This window comes from Mustela nivalis, assembly GCF_964662115.1.
Source record: "Mustela nivalis genome assembly, chromosome: 15".
In the NCBI taxonomy this organism is placed as follows: Eukaryota; Metazoa; Chordata; class Mammalia; order Carnivora; family Mustelidae; genus Mustela; species Mustela nivalis.
In genome coordinates this window covers 9,589,393-9,605,765 of record NC_139034.1, presented here as the reverse complement: position 1 = coordinate 9,605,765, position 16,373 = coordinate 9,589,393, and the positions used below count along the sequence as shown (strand labels likewise).

General features: G+C 47.7%; 2 protein-coding genes across 11 annotated transcripts in view; one reads left to right on the top strand and one right to left on the bottom strand.

The window, feature by feature from the left end:
- LOC309848515 (ligand of Numb protein X 2-like) overlaps positions 1 to 16,373 on the bottom strand; it is a gene marked incomplete at its 5' end in the record, with an annotated part of 385,857 nt that overhangs the window by 12,658 nt on the left and 356,826 nt on the right. The window lies entirely within an intron of this gene.
- Positions 1 to 16,373, top strand: part of LOC309848532 (uncharacterized protein) — a gene marked incomplete at its 5' end in the record, with an annotated part of 35,991 nt that overhangs the window by 11,949 nt on the left and 7,669 nt on the right. For 2 of the 10 annotated variants that reach the window (XR_014303105.1, XR_014303106.1), the window contains 4 exons: positions 3,785 to 3,854; positions 4,791 to 4,954; positions 5,953 to 7,734; positions 8,016 to 9,212. Coding sequence is in view for 4 of the 10 variants with exons in the window: in XM_082700231.1 (XP_082556357.1) it covers positions 3,785 to 3,854; positions 4,791 to 4,954; positions 5,362 to 5,481 (354 nt within the window). The other 8 variants (XR_014303101.1, XR_014303103.1, XR_014303102.1 and 5 more) reach the window with 4 other exon arrangements.

Sequence of the window (16,373 nt, the reverse complement as noted above, 5' to 3'; positions counted from 1 at the left end):
TATAAACGTACCCTATTGCATTATTATGCTATTTTCCATAACCTTCACTTGGACATGGTTAATTTACTGCAAAAATGATTGTATTTCAAAACTAAAAATGAATTGCTTTTAAGTTTACTTAGCAATTTGGAACTATGCAGTTTAGTCACTATGATCAAGAATTGACCGTAGAGTTAAGTCCCATGTAACTATTTATTTGTTTTATGTTAAGACAGCTGTATTTGAAAAGTAATAATTAGGGGTGTCTGGGTGGCTCAGTGGGTTAAGCCGCTGCCTTCGGCTCAGGTCATGATCTCAGGGTCCTGGGATCGAGTCCCACATCGGGCTCTCTGCTCAGCAGGGGTCCTGCTTCCCTTCCTCTCTCTCTGCCCGCCTCTCTGCCTAATTGTGATTTCTCTCTGTCAAATACATAAATAAAATCTTTTAAAAAAAGTAATAATTACCATTTCTTGAGCAACTCTATGTCAGTGTAGCTAACTACGCAATATTACTTTCTAGAATTTATAATTTCACAAGTAATGCTAATTTATACACAATTGTCCTAATTTCTTAAATAACCCTGCCAGTTGGGTACATTATCAGCATTTGCAGATGAGAAGGAAATAGGCTTGGAGAGTTGAAGTAATCTTCCCTCATGAGGGGGTAGAGTGAAGATTTAAACTAGGGTTTGTCATCATTTTCTTTTCGTTACTTCTCTAGTTTTAAACTAATTGTTAAAATGTATTAATACTCAGAAGTGAATCCTAATGATAATTCTAAGTGCTTTTTTTCTTCTAAATGCTTTTCTTGACATTTTTGTATTGTTTATGTTTTTTTTTAATTGTTACCGCTTATGAACCAGAGGTTTATCAGATAAATATTTTAGCTGAGTACTGACTAAATGGCTTTATAGTGATAAAGTTCAGGAACAGATATAATACCATCCTGTTTTGGTCACATTTAGTTTACTTACTGTATAGCATCACTAAAGATGTCCAGTCTGAATTTGTATTTCTGAAAGACTGTTTCCAAGCTCTACCTATCATTTTGAGTTCTAATTTCACCATAATGAGGTAGTCTTGCCAAGAAACAATGGTAAATACGCAGAGACAGTTCTTTATGCAGTCTTTCTCCTTTCCCTGCCAGGCTCCAGGGCTTTGGCTGACATCATCTGTTGATGTCCAGTGAAGTGCTGTTTGTGAATGGAACTTTACAGAACAGTAAAAAAGAATCTTTTCCTAAACTATATATGGAAGACTGCTCTCTAGAGTTTGTTAAGGAATGGAATATCCCATGAAAATCTGACCCCATTAGGGCTCAAGTTGAATTATTCCAAAAGTAACACCTAGTTTGTTCTTAGCTTGCTACCCGTTTTTGTCATTAGAATGTGCAATCATAGGTGTTATGTACACAAATATGTGGAATCAGTTACAAAGAGGAAAAGAGATGCAAACTAAGAATGACTAAGAGTAAGAGCCAGTAGATTGTGGGGAGCAGCACCTGACTGCTTTTCCTCACATGAAGTGCTATTTTGACTCACTAATATTATCCCATTATATAGGTGAGAAAACGAAAATTTGCAGAAATTAAATAACTTGTCCTGACTCAAACAGCTCATTTTAATAAGGACGAGGTGGAGCTGGGAACTTGAATCCAGGTCTTTGTTTTTTGTGTGTTTTAAAGATTTCATTCATTTATTTGACAGACAGAGGTCACAGAGAAGCAGGCAGAGAGAGAGGAGGAAGTAGCCTCCCTGCTGAGCACAGACCCCTATGCGGGGCTCAATCCCAGGACCCAGGGATCATGACCTGAGCTGAAGGCAGAGGCTTTAACCCACTGAGCCACCCAGGCGCCCAGAATCCAGGTCTTTGTGATACCAGTCCTGTTCTCTTAACGGTGACACTCCTCTGCCTCACAGAGTAATGGTCTAATCAAGAGATTTGAGGGGTGCCTGGGTGGCTCAGTTAAGTGTCTGCCTTCAGGTCAGGTCATGATCCCAGGATACTGGGGTCGAGCCCCAGATGGAGCTACCTGCTTAGTGGGGAGTCTGCTTCTCCTTCTCCCTGCCCCCACTTGTGCACCTGCACATGCTCCCTCTCCCTCTCTCAAGTAAATAAATAAAATCTTTTTAAAGTAATTAAATAAATAGATTTGAATAGTAAGATAGATCAGTATGAGTAGGACTGGGAGGATCGTAGGGGATGGGGGAGAGGAACTTAGGTGATAGGATTTGGTCTAGTAAATAGCCTGTTCTGAGGGTACAGGGTTAGGGAAAAGGTGTGGTCCAAAAGAATAAATTTGGGAGTTGTCATTGTTTAGGCAATCATTGATGTTTTCTTTTATGCATGAGTTTATGCAAGGAGTACTTGTAAAGGGTTGAAAGTTAAAACCCTAGGAATACTTCCAAAGGGTGGAGCAGAAGAAGAGGATTCAGAGGAAGAGTGTTAGGGATCTAATGGGAAGAGGTGAATCACAAGAAGGGAAGTCTTCCCTGTTCTGATTTCCTTCTTTGCTGCCCCTTCTTCTGCTTTCTCCTTTCCTTAGGGCCTGGTACTGTTCTGTGGATGGGGAAATGGTGGTTTGCAGACAAAAGTCCCTGCCATTCCAAAACTTATTTTCTTGCTGGGGGAGACATAACAGTAAGCAAAGTTAATAAGGCAAATATATAATGTGGTAGATGGTATTGAATGCTATAGAGAGTGCCAGGGTGAGGTGGGGGAGGACAGTTGTAAACAGGGTAGTTAGGGAAGTCCTTACAGAGATAGTGACATGAGTACAGACTGAAGTGATGAGGGAACAAGCCATGTTCCCAGGGGCAAGGAGTGGGGAGGAGAGGCTGGGAGAAGCCCGTGTTGGACATGCCTAGTTAGTAAAAACTAGCACGAAGACTGGTGTGGCTAGATCAGAGTGAGGGAAGGGGAGAGCACAGTAGGAAATTAAAGTTGGGGACAGGGGTAAGCCTTGAAAGCTAATGTGAAATCTTTGCTTTTACTGAGTGAGACAGGAAGCCATTCATGGAAAGTCACCTGTGTCCAGTGTTGCAGAAAAACAAAATAAGATAGGACAGTCTCTGCGCGGGTACCTTGCTCTCCTTCTGAAGGCCCCAGGGCATGGTTGGGGGATGGGGGGAAGTGAGGCCCATGCAGGGAGGGAGGGATGCCAGAGGAAGGGCGAGTCTGGATCCCCAGAAGCAAGGTGACAGGACAGGGTGAGCTTTGTGGGAAACTGGGGCTTCCCCAGTAGAACATCGAGCCTTACAGGGGGATGCTGTTTCCCCTTCTGGGGGCTGTCCTGATGGGTTAGTCACATGGGTTGCATCGGTCCCACAGCTGAGCAGGCCCAGATACTCTGTGGGAACACAGGACTCACAGTGTCCCTAGGGTATGCCCTTCCCCCAGTTTCTTCCCCATTAGCTGTGCCTGGAACTGTGACGTTTCTGGGTGACAGCGGAGCCTTCCCCGGACTCACACTGCTGTAAAGCATGAGGCCCGCCCGTCTCCAGACACAGAGCATCCCTGTAAACAGCCGAGGGGATGCTGATGTGTGGACGAGCCGCGGCCCTGGGACCCGACACCCTCCTTCCTCAGGGGAGCAGAGAGGTGTTATCGGACTCATCAAAGGGGGCCTCTCAGCAAGAGCTCACCCCGTTATTATTTTATGAGATTGTTATCTCTGGTAACCACAGTATTAATAAAAATTGAGGGTAATAAAAGAAATCACAGAGGTAACTAATGCTGTCAACTATGTAATAAAAGGGAGGAAGCAGGCTTCATTTATAATGACAAATTCTCTTTGTGTCCCAAAGCGCAGAAAGAAGGCTGGGAGGAAGGGGCCACTAGGCAGCTCTAGAAGAAAAGCCCACACCTTGCTTCCAGGTAACCACCTCTCAGTGGTATGCTCTGGCCTGGGAGAGATAGAGGGCTCCCCTCCAGGAGAACATGGGGTGGAAGCAGGGGTTTTCTGGTCTCGTCTGTGCTTACTTAAGCCCTTCACCCTCTCCACCTGGAGGAAGACACTTCTGAGCCTCCCACTCCCACCCTCACTGGGTTCGCGGCACCCGGCCAGGCATTGGGATTGCCTGGTCCACGTGGTGCTCCAGCCCTGCGGGGGGCTAGGGCCCGGAGTCCTGCAGTTGGCCTCCCCACGCTCGGCCCTAGTCACCCTTTCTACTCTCTGCCCATAGCAGCCGGCACGGCACCCACCCCTCCAAAGGGACAAGGCCACCTGGGAGGCAGTGTCCCAGCATCCTCCAGTGCCCTGAAGCCTACCACGGAGGTGCTCCTTAACTTCTCCAGATAGCTCCTTTTCACCCCACTTTTCACCAGATCTACACAGTGGGTCCCCAGAAGAACGGCAGCAGTAGGTGACATGGGGCATGAGCAGCAGGAATAGGAGGGTAGGCCCAGGACAACCTTGTCCAACCCAGCCCCTACCCCTGTCCTTCCCTCATGCAGCAAGCATGGGTACTGACCCTCACCCTGACCTGGTCTCCCAGTGACATATATGTGGTACTGAGGTGTGCTTTGAGCTCACGTGACCCACTGGGATGTCCCTATATTGGAGAAAGGGCCTGTGCCTCCCACAGCCATAGAAAAGGAGGTGAAACCCAGCCCCAGTCTGGGGGAATGAACCTTAAGGATAACCTGGTCACCTCAGATGAGAGAAAACGTGGGCTCGTGCAGACCCAGCTCTGAGCACTGTGGAGGGGGTGGGGGGAAGGCTTTGGGGGGTGCACCACTCAATGCAGCTGATGGGGAGTACTTGGAATTGGCAGCATCAAGCTGTTGCCCCTCCCTGTGTGTACTTCCCAGGTGATTCTGTGGGGCCAAGGTTGAGAAATAGCATTGGAAAAGGTGGAAAGGATTTGACAGTTGCATTTGACTCAGCGGAGACTCCACCAAGGAATAATCGTGTGCATTGTGAACCCTCACTCCTGTGCGCAACAATGGAGTGGATGCCGACGCTGGGGCCAGAGGTATCAATAGGGCCAAGAAATCAGGGTGCACAGGCATTTGAGAGAAACTTGACCTTCATGGAATTTAACAATTTGCTAACAGCTGTGACCAAAGACCCCCTGGTTCATTTGACAATGGCGCCTGCTTTTATTTATCATGAAGAGAGTGGAGGGGGGGAAATAAAAACCCTAAAGAAAAAAAAAATCCCAAAGAAAACCAGTTGCACCTGTTTCTATAAATGATAACTGTCCTAGTTTTCTTACAGCTGAGATTCACTTGGTGTCCCTCTTTCAAAGTCATTCCTGCTGTAAATTCAGAATGTTTACACACAAAAGCAAACTGGATGAGCCTGTTTTGAAGATTTTCTTCGTGGAGGGGATTGCTCCCATTTGTTGTTGTTGTTCTTCTTCTTGATTTTTAACTTTAGGTGTATGTGAACCCCTGGTTCTGTCATTTGGGTCTCCCATTAGTACCTGAAGCAGAAAGCATTTTTGCCACCCAGGAGCTATCTTCGTTTGCATTAGCCATTCTTTGCTTACTGTGGTAGAAATACAGAATCCAACATGGGCCATTTTATCAGTTTGTAAGTGTGTGGTTCAGGAGCAGCGTGAGTACTCACTTTGTTGGGAGGCTGTCCCTCCCCGCCCACTTCCAGAACCCCTTCGTCTTCCCGAATAGAAACTTTGCACCCATGAAACCACAGCTCCCTATTATTTCCTTGTCCCCTCCCTGGCCCCTGGCGGCCAATTTTACTCTTTGTCTCTCGGAATGTGTCTGCTCAGGGTTCCTCTTGTGAGTGGAACCATGCAGTATTAGTCCTTTGGGGTCTGGCTTATTTATATGTCCCCAAGGCTCATCATGTTGTAACGTGTCAGATTTCCCACCCCCCGCCTTTTTTTGTTTTAGGAGCTCGTTTTCGTTTTTATTTTTAACTATGGTAAGATACACATAAGTTTTACCATCTGAACCTTCTTTGAGTGTGCAGTTCACTAGTGTGAAGTATATTCCTCTTGTGCAGGGCATCTCTGAACTCTCCCATCTTGCAAAGCTGAAACTCTCCATCCTGATTCAACCACAGCTCCTGCTCCCTGCTCCCGCCTGCCCCTGGCGGCCACCATTAGAATTGCTGTCTTCGGGAATCTCGACAGCTTTGGTTACCCCATGTAAGAGGAACCATATGCTCTTTGTCTTTCTAGGACTTGCGTATTTCACTTAGCATCATGTCCTCCAGGTTCATTCATTGTCATAGCAGGGTCGGAACTTCCTTCCTCTTTCGGGCTGAGTAATGTTCTATTGCATGCATATGCCATGTTTGGTTGATCTGCTCACGTGTCAGTGGACACCTGGGTTGCTTCCCCCACTTTGACTCTTGTGAATAATGCTGTTTATTTGGTTGCACAAAGAGATTACTAATTTCTGAGTGAATTGCCTGAGGCCTGGAGCCACGGCCCACCGCTGAGGACACCAGAGTGGTATAAGATGGACACCTGTTGTTGGAAATATCCGATGACATCCTGCGGGACGGTGTTCTGAAGATTTTCTCTCCTGGTGTAAACAGAGGATGGTATGAAACTTCAAGCTCCTTCAGAAAGTCGTCTGCAACCGGAACGGAGCTCTCATGCAGCCTTATGAGATCGGTTGCTTAGGAACCGTTGGCTAATCCCTCATTGATTTAACCAATAAATGAGGGATGAGGCGGCAGCAGCACCTGGAATTTTAGTGTTAGCTCATCAAACCCCGAGGCCCTATATTTTTTAGTAAGTCGCTCAGGTTGTGGCTGCGAAGCTGTGTTAAGACAGAAATCTATTTTCTAAGAAGCCTTCAAACCAAGTCCAGGCCACTTGTCTCTGTGCCAGAATATTCTCTGTGCACAAAGGAGATTGCAACTACTGGATTCTCAAGTGAAAACTAGTTTGGTGGTTAGACCTGAGGTACTTAAGAATGATAAGACTGGGGGAGGACAAGGGGAAAATTCCGACATCAGACCAATAACATGAACAAAGGAAGGCATAAGCAGAAGGGAAAAAGAAGATGTAGCAACTGATTTTTATGGGACAAGACAAAACAATTGGGAATACAAGTTCATGATGCATTCTCTACAATCCCAAAGTCCAAAAACTGAGGGTGTTTTTTTTCTTTCTTTCTTCCTCTCATTTGGTGGAAAACCTGACCTAAAACGGTCTGAGGCAAATTAAGATCTTTCTTCATTCTTCATAGGGTGACTGTTCAGAGTCTTTGCCATAGAACTGTTAATGAGTTTAATTATGAGGTACTATCCTAGCCCCTGGGGCTGTGACATAAAATATGATATTTGCACTATATTACCTTCTCCCAAACTGAACATTTCTGAAACCTGAAACACATTCGGCCTTGAAGGTTTTGAGTGAGAGGCCGTGGATCTGTTCAGCATACCCAAGAGGCAGAGAAAAACATAGCTACCGAAAATGACCGGAAAGGAGGACCTCAGATTGCTTTCAGCATGTTATTGTATCTGCATGGTTCTCTCCTTGGGAAATGAAACAACCTAGTGATAATTAGATGCACTCCTTTGCTTGTTTTCTGGATGAAAAGGGTTCAGAGGCGTGTTATTTTCCTGTGGCACGGAGAACCGAGCCGAAGTGTGGAACAAAGGGAATGACAAAGGAAACGGAGCTGAGCCCCGGGGGCCGTCAGTGTGTGGCCCCGCAGGGACAAATTGGGGCCCCCTCTGCCCCGCTGCACAGGTGCAGTTTGCAGCATAGGGCGCAGGCCTGGGTGTGAGCGTGCACACACGTACATGGAGCTGACGGCTGGAGGCCAGGTGAGTCCTTCCTGTCTGGATGAAAACAAAGTAGAGGGTAAGGAGGTGGAGGGTGGGAGAGAGAAGGGAAGACCAATGACTTTCTGACTTCCAGTGAGACAAAAAAAACGACGAAGCCCAACATAGCAAAAGATAAGTGCCGAGTACACACGCACCTGCTGATTGCTGTTTATGACCCCCGGCAAACACCTGAAGCCAACTTAGAGCATCGCCCAACAGAGGCTCCACACACACAGTCATTGGGCTTCAGCACAGTTCTCTACTGTCTACATCAATTTCAGATGACAAACCAGTGCATCGCTTGTTGCAGGACCCATGCTCAAGTTTCTAGCTGAGGGAAAGGAATGCCGAGAGCTCTTGGTTCTAAAGAAAAGTTCTAGACTCGTCGATGCAGTTAAAATAGGACCAGGTCGATCCAACAACTGCCAACCGCAGGCTTGATGAGGAGGCTGGAGTTTCCCTGAGAAGAAGTCTTCGGAAGGAACTCCTGGACACAGAGTACGGTGGGGGCTCTGCTCCACGACAGAGCCGAGTGGAGAGAGCGCTTCCTCTGCCTGCCTTCCCTGCTACCTCAGGCCACAGGGAGGTTGAGGGAGCCTCCACAGAAGGCTTCACAGAGACTGAGGTTAGCTCTCAGCAGCTCACTTTGTTGCCAAATGCTCATTGAGCTGGGGAGACAACACTCAGGCCTGGCCCATGCTGCTACCAGAGCAGACAGTTCTGGAGAGAGTGTGTCGGGTGTCCCTGGACATGTGGGGTACACCTGAGCAGGGAGACTGTAACCAGCCAAGAGAGGGGAGAGAAGGCACCCAGGGGAGCTGGCCACCCAGGACAGATGGCAGGGCAAGGAACGTCCCCACAGAGGGAAATGGGGCCCATGTCATCCTAAAGAATCCTGCCCAGGAGAGGTTTTTAGCCAAGGGGCTGTAGGTGTTATCAGAAATGCAAGATTAGGGGCAGCTGGGTGGCTCAGTGGGTTAAAGCCTCTGCCTTCAGCTCAGGTTATGATCCCAGTGTTCTGGGATCGAGCCCCGCATCGGGCTTTCTGCTCAGCAGGGAGCCTGCTTCCCCCTCTCTCTTTGCCTGCCTTTCTGCCTACTTGTGATCTCTGTCAAATAAATACACAAAATCTTTAAGAAAAACAAAGAAGAAGAAGAAGAAGTGCAGGACTAGAAGATTGGTCAAAACAGACCAGCCCTGGGGTACAGCTCACGAAAGGGAAAGCAAGGAATTAAAAGTCTTTTAAAACAGAAGGCCCAGGGCACCTGGGTAGCTCAGTCAGTGAAGCGTCTGCCTTTGACTCAGGGTCATGATCTCAGGGTCCTGGGATCGAGCCCCGCATCAGGCTCTCTGCTCAGTGGGGAGCCTGCTTCTCCCTCTCCCTGTGGCATTGCCTACTTGTGTTCTTTCTCTCTGTGTGTCAAATAAATAAATAAAATCTTTTAGAAAATTAAATTAAATAAAACAGAAGGCCTACAGGGAGGGCTCTTTGCCTCTGTCCCTGTGCCCCTGCTCCTTCCCGTACCAAACATGGAGGCAGAGGGTGGGGGGAGGGGCCGAAGTGAAAAACCAGACCCGGATTCCTCTTCTTTCCTCACCTTCTGGTTCCCTGGGCTGCAGGCTGGGCCCAAACAGTAAGGGAGCAGAGGTTGCTGGTCGTGCCAGCTGAAATCTGTCCGGTTTAATGGTCTTTCCTGGCTGGGACACAGTGTGCTAGATCAATGATTCACTTTTTTTCCTCAATCCTGAAAAATTCTCTCTCTCCTCTCCGGCTGTAATTCTGATGCGGTGTCTCATCCCTCTCTCTTATCACCTCTTTAATATCTTCGACATCCTTTCGTTCCAGGTAATCAGGTACAAACCTTCATTTATGGTTCTTCCTCCAACTGTCTAATCCCCTATTTGACCCTTCCGTTATGTTTTTATTGGAACTCTTATGGTATTGTTCTCATTTCTAGAATTTTGATTTTTAAAATTTCACCTTACTTTTCCTAATCATGTCTTGCTGATAATCTTCATGGCTGAATTTTTTTATTTCTTATATCACCGATCCGTAGCAAGTCTGTCTTCTCTGACAACTCCAATGGCCACTGCCCCTGGCCGTCTGTATCTGCTGTCCCTTGTTTCCGCTCACTCTGACTCACAGTGCCTTGCTCTCTTGGATTTGGTTACCTCGGACCATGAGGCCACTGCTTGATCAATCTGTGTGGATATTGTGGGCTTACAACCCGGACGGGGAGTGCGGACCTGCAGAGAGCACTTGCTTTGTCTTCTGCCAGAAGACAGGGAGCATCACTCATTGTTTTCAGCTCTTATGGGGAGGACAGGCTCATTGCGGGAGGCGGGTGCGGGGGGGTGGTCTCTTTCCTGACCTCTGTCTGGCTCCATTTCTCCATAACATTGCTGTTACCAGCAATTCCCTACAGACGAGCCGTACCCCCAACCTCCCCACCCCCCTGCCCCTGCCGCAGAATCCCCTACCCAGCTAGTTGTTGCTCTGTGAGCCCAGCAGTGTGTCCACTGCTGTGTCTTTTCCAGGCTTTGTCGTCTGGTAGGGGGATGGTTCCTTGTAGCTCCTAGGCTCTAGTCCCCACGTTTATAATGATAAAGAAGTATTTTAAACATATGGATACATCTTAGCACAAATTCCTCCAGACAAAACCATGGTACTCTTGTCTTTGCTATTGATGGTCACTGCTATTTCGTGTGACTGGGGGCAAGTGGCTTGTCTTTGAAGCCAGAGGTTTCTCATCTGTAAGTGGGGATGTTGATACCCATTCGCTAGAGTAATAAAATGGCTAGAGTAAAGCGGTTGGCTCGATGTCTGGTGCCCATTTCCCTACAGATGGAACCCCGTTTCTGGTCATACATTTGCCACTGTTGGCAAAGATATAAGGTTTAAAAATCTGTGAGGACTTTAAAAAAAATACAAATTACAATTAATCTCATCTAGCAGATTTGTGCAGCAAAGAATTGTATTTCTCAAGAAAAGTATTCACACTGGCCGGTGGAAAATGAACCACGGGCGTGGAAGCATGACTTGCTTAAAAACTATGCAAAGTCTAAAAAAACAAACAAACAACAAGACACAAAAAAACCCATAAAACCAAAACTATGAAAAGTCTAGCGTGATGGAGCAGGAAGCAGGGCTGAGGGAAGTAGGGCGTGAGTCTCAAGACAGGGCTGGGCGTGAATGTCACCAGAGAAGTTTCAGGATTGTTACCCCTGGCTGCACATTCCTTAGTCTCTGTCACGTGTGCTGTGCTGTCCACCCCCACCCCAGCCAGGCCCCCCACCTCAGTGTTGCCAGAGCATGGGTGCCAGCAGGTTGGGTCAGGAACCAGGAACCAAATCAGACCCCAGGGGGGCTCTTAGGATAAGCATGGCCCTGGGTAGCTTTGGGGTCACGTGGACATGAAGAACGAGGAATGTCGAGATAGCCCAGGTCCCCAGTCCCGCCTTCCCAGGGTCAGCAGTATGGGGAAGAGATCCCAGAGCATCTGGTTTCCAGGCCGGTGTTCTCTGCCCTGCTTATGTGTCCCGTGGTGGTGGGGTCAACTCTGACCACCAAGGTGCGGAGCTCTGCAGGTGCAGTTCCCACTAGGAGCAAAGCCGCAGGATGGGCACACAGGCTCACTGGTTCTCTGTGCCAGCCCGCACCCCCTGCCTTGCTCTGCCAGCCCTGTGACCTTGGCCTCACTATGTGTGGAGTCCTGGGAAATGGTGCCATGACCTGGAAAGGGCTTGCTCTGCCTTATAACACTCAGTAAAACTGCTGCTGGGAAAAATCTCCCATTGCCCCAGAGGATTTCAAAGCCTTCAGGGCAACATCAAGGTGTTTTATTCTGACCCGAAGCCCATTTAATTAATTCCTTGGGGAAGCTAAGTATCCCGTTGAGTGCAGGGAACACATAGAAAACCTGGGCTGAAGTGGCCAGCTGCCAAGGAGGTTGGAGCTGTGAGTCAGCCTGGGGGCTCTTGGGTTGACAGTGATTAGGGTCCCATGGTGCAATTTACATATTCCCACAACTGGCCCAAGTCCCTGTCAGAGAGTTACCCACGTGACTTGGGGGGAGATGATAGGACTCAGAAACCCCAAAACTGATGAATTCTCTCTGTTGTCCAAGCACATCCACATCAAGTATGAATAACTCAGTTCCAGAATGAAGGTCTGAGTATTGACAATAAATGTGAGACCAAAACCATCATATGGATTTTAAGTATCGCCAGTGGGGTTTTTTTCCATCAGAAAGAAAATGTGTGAGCATATCTGGAAATACAACTTTCTTGCATTAGGACAGATGCGCGGGAAACTTCAGCTCTTAACAGAGGGTCAGCGCTCTGGCTTTCCCAAATTTGCATATGTAGAGGCCAGAAAAGTAGAAAGTTTGGGAATTAAAAATGCAAGAGTCAGCCACTTAAAAGCATTTCTCTAAACAGCTGGATTTTCGCTGATTTGGGGTATATTAGGACGGTACGGCTTTTCATTTACTGTTGGTTGCCTAAAACATGAAGTCTTCTTTTTCTTATGAAGCCTCTTTAAACTAATTTTCTGAGGATGATTCTAAAAGCCTTGTTCCCAAATGTTGAGGGAAAAGCACCCACCAAGGTGGTTATTCTGTAGAAAACAGGTTCCTTAGGTACATACCATGGCACGTTCAATTCGATTCATTAAGTAGATACGAGAGGATGTTGGACATGAAGGACACCACGTAGAGGGTCCCTGTCCTCCAGAAGCTCATTACGTGGTGGAGGGGCCAAGCATAAAGCAAACGAGCAAACAAGGATTGCAAGTGAGAAGTGCAATGAAGGAAGTGCAGAGTGCTGGGTGGCTCAGTCGGTTAGGCAACTGCCTTCAGCTCAGGTCATGATCCCAGGATCCTGAGATAGAGCCCTGCATTGGGCTCCCTGCTCAGTGGGGAGCCTGCTTCACTCTCTGCCTTCCTCTGCCTTTGCTTCTGCTTGCTTTCTCTCAAATAAATGGAATCCAAAAAAAAAAAAAAAGAATAGAAGCTTGATAAATCCACAGCCCTACTTTTTGTTATCTGCTCTCCCGGTGCAGAGCAATGACATGGGTAGTAGGACAGGCTGTGAGTGGAGGTGAGACAGAAAGTCCTAGTTGAGAAGCTCTGCACAGGAGTTCAGGACCTAAACTGGCTAGCAGAGGCAAGTTCATACTGCAGCAGGTGTGGCCTAGGTCTCCAATGTGTTATGGAGGGGGTGTTTCCTACCCTCCTTGGGCTTCTGTGTTGTTTGTTCACTCCCACACTTTGTGCTGGTGACTGTGCTCCTTTAGGTTGCCGGGACTAAGAAAACCCTTAGGCTGCCCCCAAGTGATATGTTCCCTTATTAGGGTAAAAGACAGGTTAAAGGAAATATCAGGGCCATGCAATGGCCAGGAGTTGGCAGGTGCTGCTCAGCACCTGACGGAGCCTGGTGGTCACTCCTCTCAGGTCTGGGGTATATGGGCACCCTAGTAGTTGGCTTCAGGGAACAGGCACTCATGGCTCCCTACCCAGGCCTCATCTCCACCGTGACCCGGCCATGCTGTCATGCCACTAACCAGCTCCACTCCTCTCACGTACTCCCATATCTCTGTGCTCTGTCCCTGCATTGCCCTCTCAGCCCCTTTATATCTTTTAAGATCCTACCTTATAGATCCTACCCCAGCTGGGGTACCCCTCATCCAGTATACAGAATTGGCTTGGGACAGAGTTTTGGGGGATCAGTCTCACCTCTGAGCAGGAGTGCAGGTCAAGTGCCCAGAGCCCCTGATCCCGCCATCAGTGCCTTTCTGTGAACTAGAAGCAGACGCCCTGTCTGGGAAAATGATTATAGAAAAGACTGTCTCTGAGTGGGTGGATTCAAAAAAGGGGTTCTTGCACCCCGGCTGGTGGAATGGCTTTTTGCAGCTGAGTGTGGCCTGGATCACAGTGCCTATTTCCCCCCTGGGCCAGGGGTCCTGACCAAAGCATACCCACATGGTCACACGCAGGAACCCTCAGGTATGCATCCTCTGTCCAACCAGTTCAACTCCTCTGAAGAGTGGTCAGGTGGTGCAAAGGCCTCCAGGCAAAGAACCATGCCGAGAGCTGTGGCAACAGCAGGAACCCAAGTCTTCCCAACCTAGGCTGTGGACTTGGTGACCATGGAAGCGTATCCTCCTCAAGGGAAGGGAGACGACAGTGGATGGAGCCAAGCAGTACCAGACACAGCGTGACTCACTGATTAATTAGCACCTCGGTTTCTGGTTTTTTGTTTTCTTTCTTTTTTTTTTTTCTGCAGTGGAATGCAGTTTCCATTCCCTAGTAATGGAAAAAGGTATCTTTCCTCTTCCCTTGGACCTTTGGGTTTCAGAGTTGTGGGCTCCTCTGCCCAGGGGCTCTGGGCACTTGACCTGGACAGCTTTTTTTCTGATCTAAGCTGTCACCTTCCCCTAGGAAGTGGGGGTAGGTGGCCCCCCAAATCATCCCTAACCCCAAATGGCACAACTCTTTATATGAACTACCAAGGCTAATAAGAATTACGTAGCCAAGAAGAGCAGGAGGTGGGAGGGGAAAGGGCGAACGTGTTTAGCAGGGGAGACAGGTTTGTACAGTTTGGGCGAGGAGTAGAGCCCTGCCCTGTGCTTCCAGCAGCGCCTGGGGTGCAGGACCTCTGTTGGCGGAGGCCGCGGAGATGCCCGGCACCTTCATCCTGGGAACCATAGCGAGAGTTTGTCTGCATGGCCAAGCTGGGGTTGGGGGTGGGGGCGCTGATCCCACTAGCAGAGCGGTCCACTTCCAAATGGCCTACGCTGGGTAAGACACAAAGCACAGGCCACCGTGAACTGACTGGCAGCTTTGCTATAGAAAAGAGACCGCATGTGGATTTGCAGGTAGGTTGTTCGGGTTTATTTTAAACCGTAGAGAATGCCTTCCTCTGGCAATGATTGGAAACTTTTATAGCAACTGAAAAGCCAGAAGCCAAAAGAGCTATAATTTACAAGCAATCTATTTTGCTATTTTGCGTGTGTGCGTGTGTGTGTGTGTGTGTCTGTTCAAATAGGTTGGAACAAATATTTTCAAGTGTCTGTGCCTCTCTCTTATTATGTTTTTGACTTTTAGACAAGGACAGATGGCTGGCATTTTGGGTCATGCAGATCCAAATTCCTTTTAGAATCAAATGATAGACACAGCTTAGCCTTCTCTAGATGGAAACAGACTGCAAGGCATGCAAGAATTCTGACATCCCTGCTTAATTTTTTTATGTGTGAATACTAGAGTGACCCCAGAGATGGGTGGCCCTCCATGGCATCACATGGGGACCCATGACAATGAAATAAAATCTGGCTCCACGTTGTCACTCACTCTCAATCGGTGAGTGGTCACTTGGAGCCAACTGTGGTTTGATTTCTAAAAAAAGAAATGGAGCATTTCCTGCCCCCTTGGGAGTCACAAGACAGTTCATACCTGCTATACCTACTTCTCTACCACCAGCTCCTGGGTCCACACAGCGTCGTGTCTTGCCTGAACCACTCCAATAGCTCCCTTGCCAAGCCCGGCTCCATATGCAGTGCCCTCAATACGTTCTCCACACTGTGGCCAGAGGGAACTTTTCAGGTTCAAATGTGATCCTCTCATCAACCCTGTGCTTCAATCTACTGTCCTTTTCCACGGCTTCCCATGCTTCTGGGCATGAAACCCCTAATGCTTAAAGGGGCTTAGTGGCCCCTACCTACCTGCTTCATTTTGCTTTACAACCCACCTCATTCTTGGGACTCCATCCATAGCTTTCTTCCTTCCTCTTGAAAACACCACAATTCCTCCCACCTTGAGACATTTGCACACATCATCCCTCCTATCTAATGCACACCCCTCTTTCAGTCCTTTGGTCCCACCCCGCTTCCCTGGGCAACCTTTTCTGAACCTCCTGGACTGGGTCAGATCCTGGATTTATCCAACACTCATGTGAGATGTACCCTTGCTTCATACATGTGTCACAGCCCTAAGTCTACATTGGTGATATGGTTTCATTAATTTCTTTCCGCATGGACTCTAAATGCCACATACTACGGGGACCTCTGTGAACTTTCAGACCTCTGTTATTTTGCTCACTGCTACATCTTCAATGCCTTGTGCTGATGCTAGAAGAAGCAGGTCTTCCAAACTTTGTCAAATGAATGAATGAATACACATAGAACTATGAGTCATTTATCAACAGGCAACCCATGAGGCACTGCCAAGGAAACTTTGGATCCTCTGGTCTGGAAACAAAAAAAAAGCTATATGATCTCTAAGGACCTGTCAGGCCATAAAACTCTAGGACAATGAGGGAGGATTTCTAGACAAATGACCAAAAAAAGGGAACACAAAAGAAACAAGCATTCAGGAAGGAAGACCACAGAAAACATGGCTAAATGGTACTATTTTCTCCCCGAGCTTTTTGTAGGGATTTCCTTCTTATCCACCGAGGTCGAGGAGTATATCTTTTTATCTTTATATTCCCAGTGTTTCGCATCTCCCATGCAGCATGTAGTAGGCACTCAGATATTTGTTGAATGGAAAGAGCAGTTCATCACTTAGAGAGGTAGGAACATGGTGACACTATTCTCCAGTACTAAATCAGATTTTACATTAATAATTGATTGTGGTCATTGA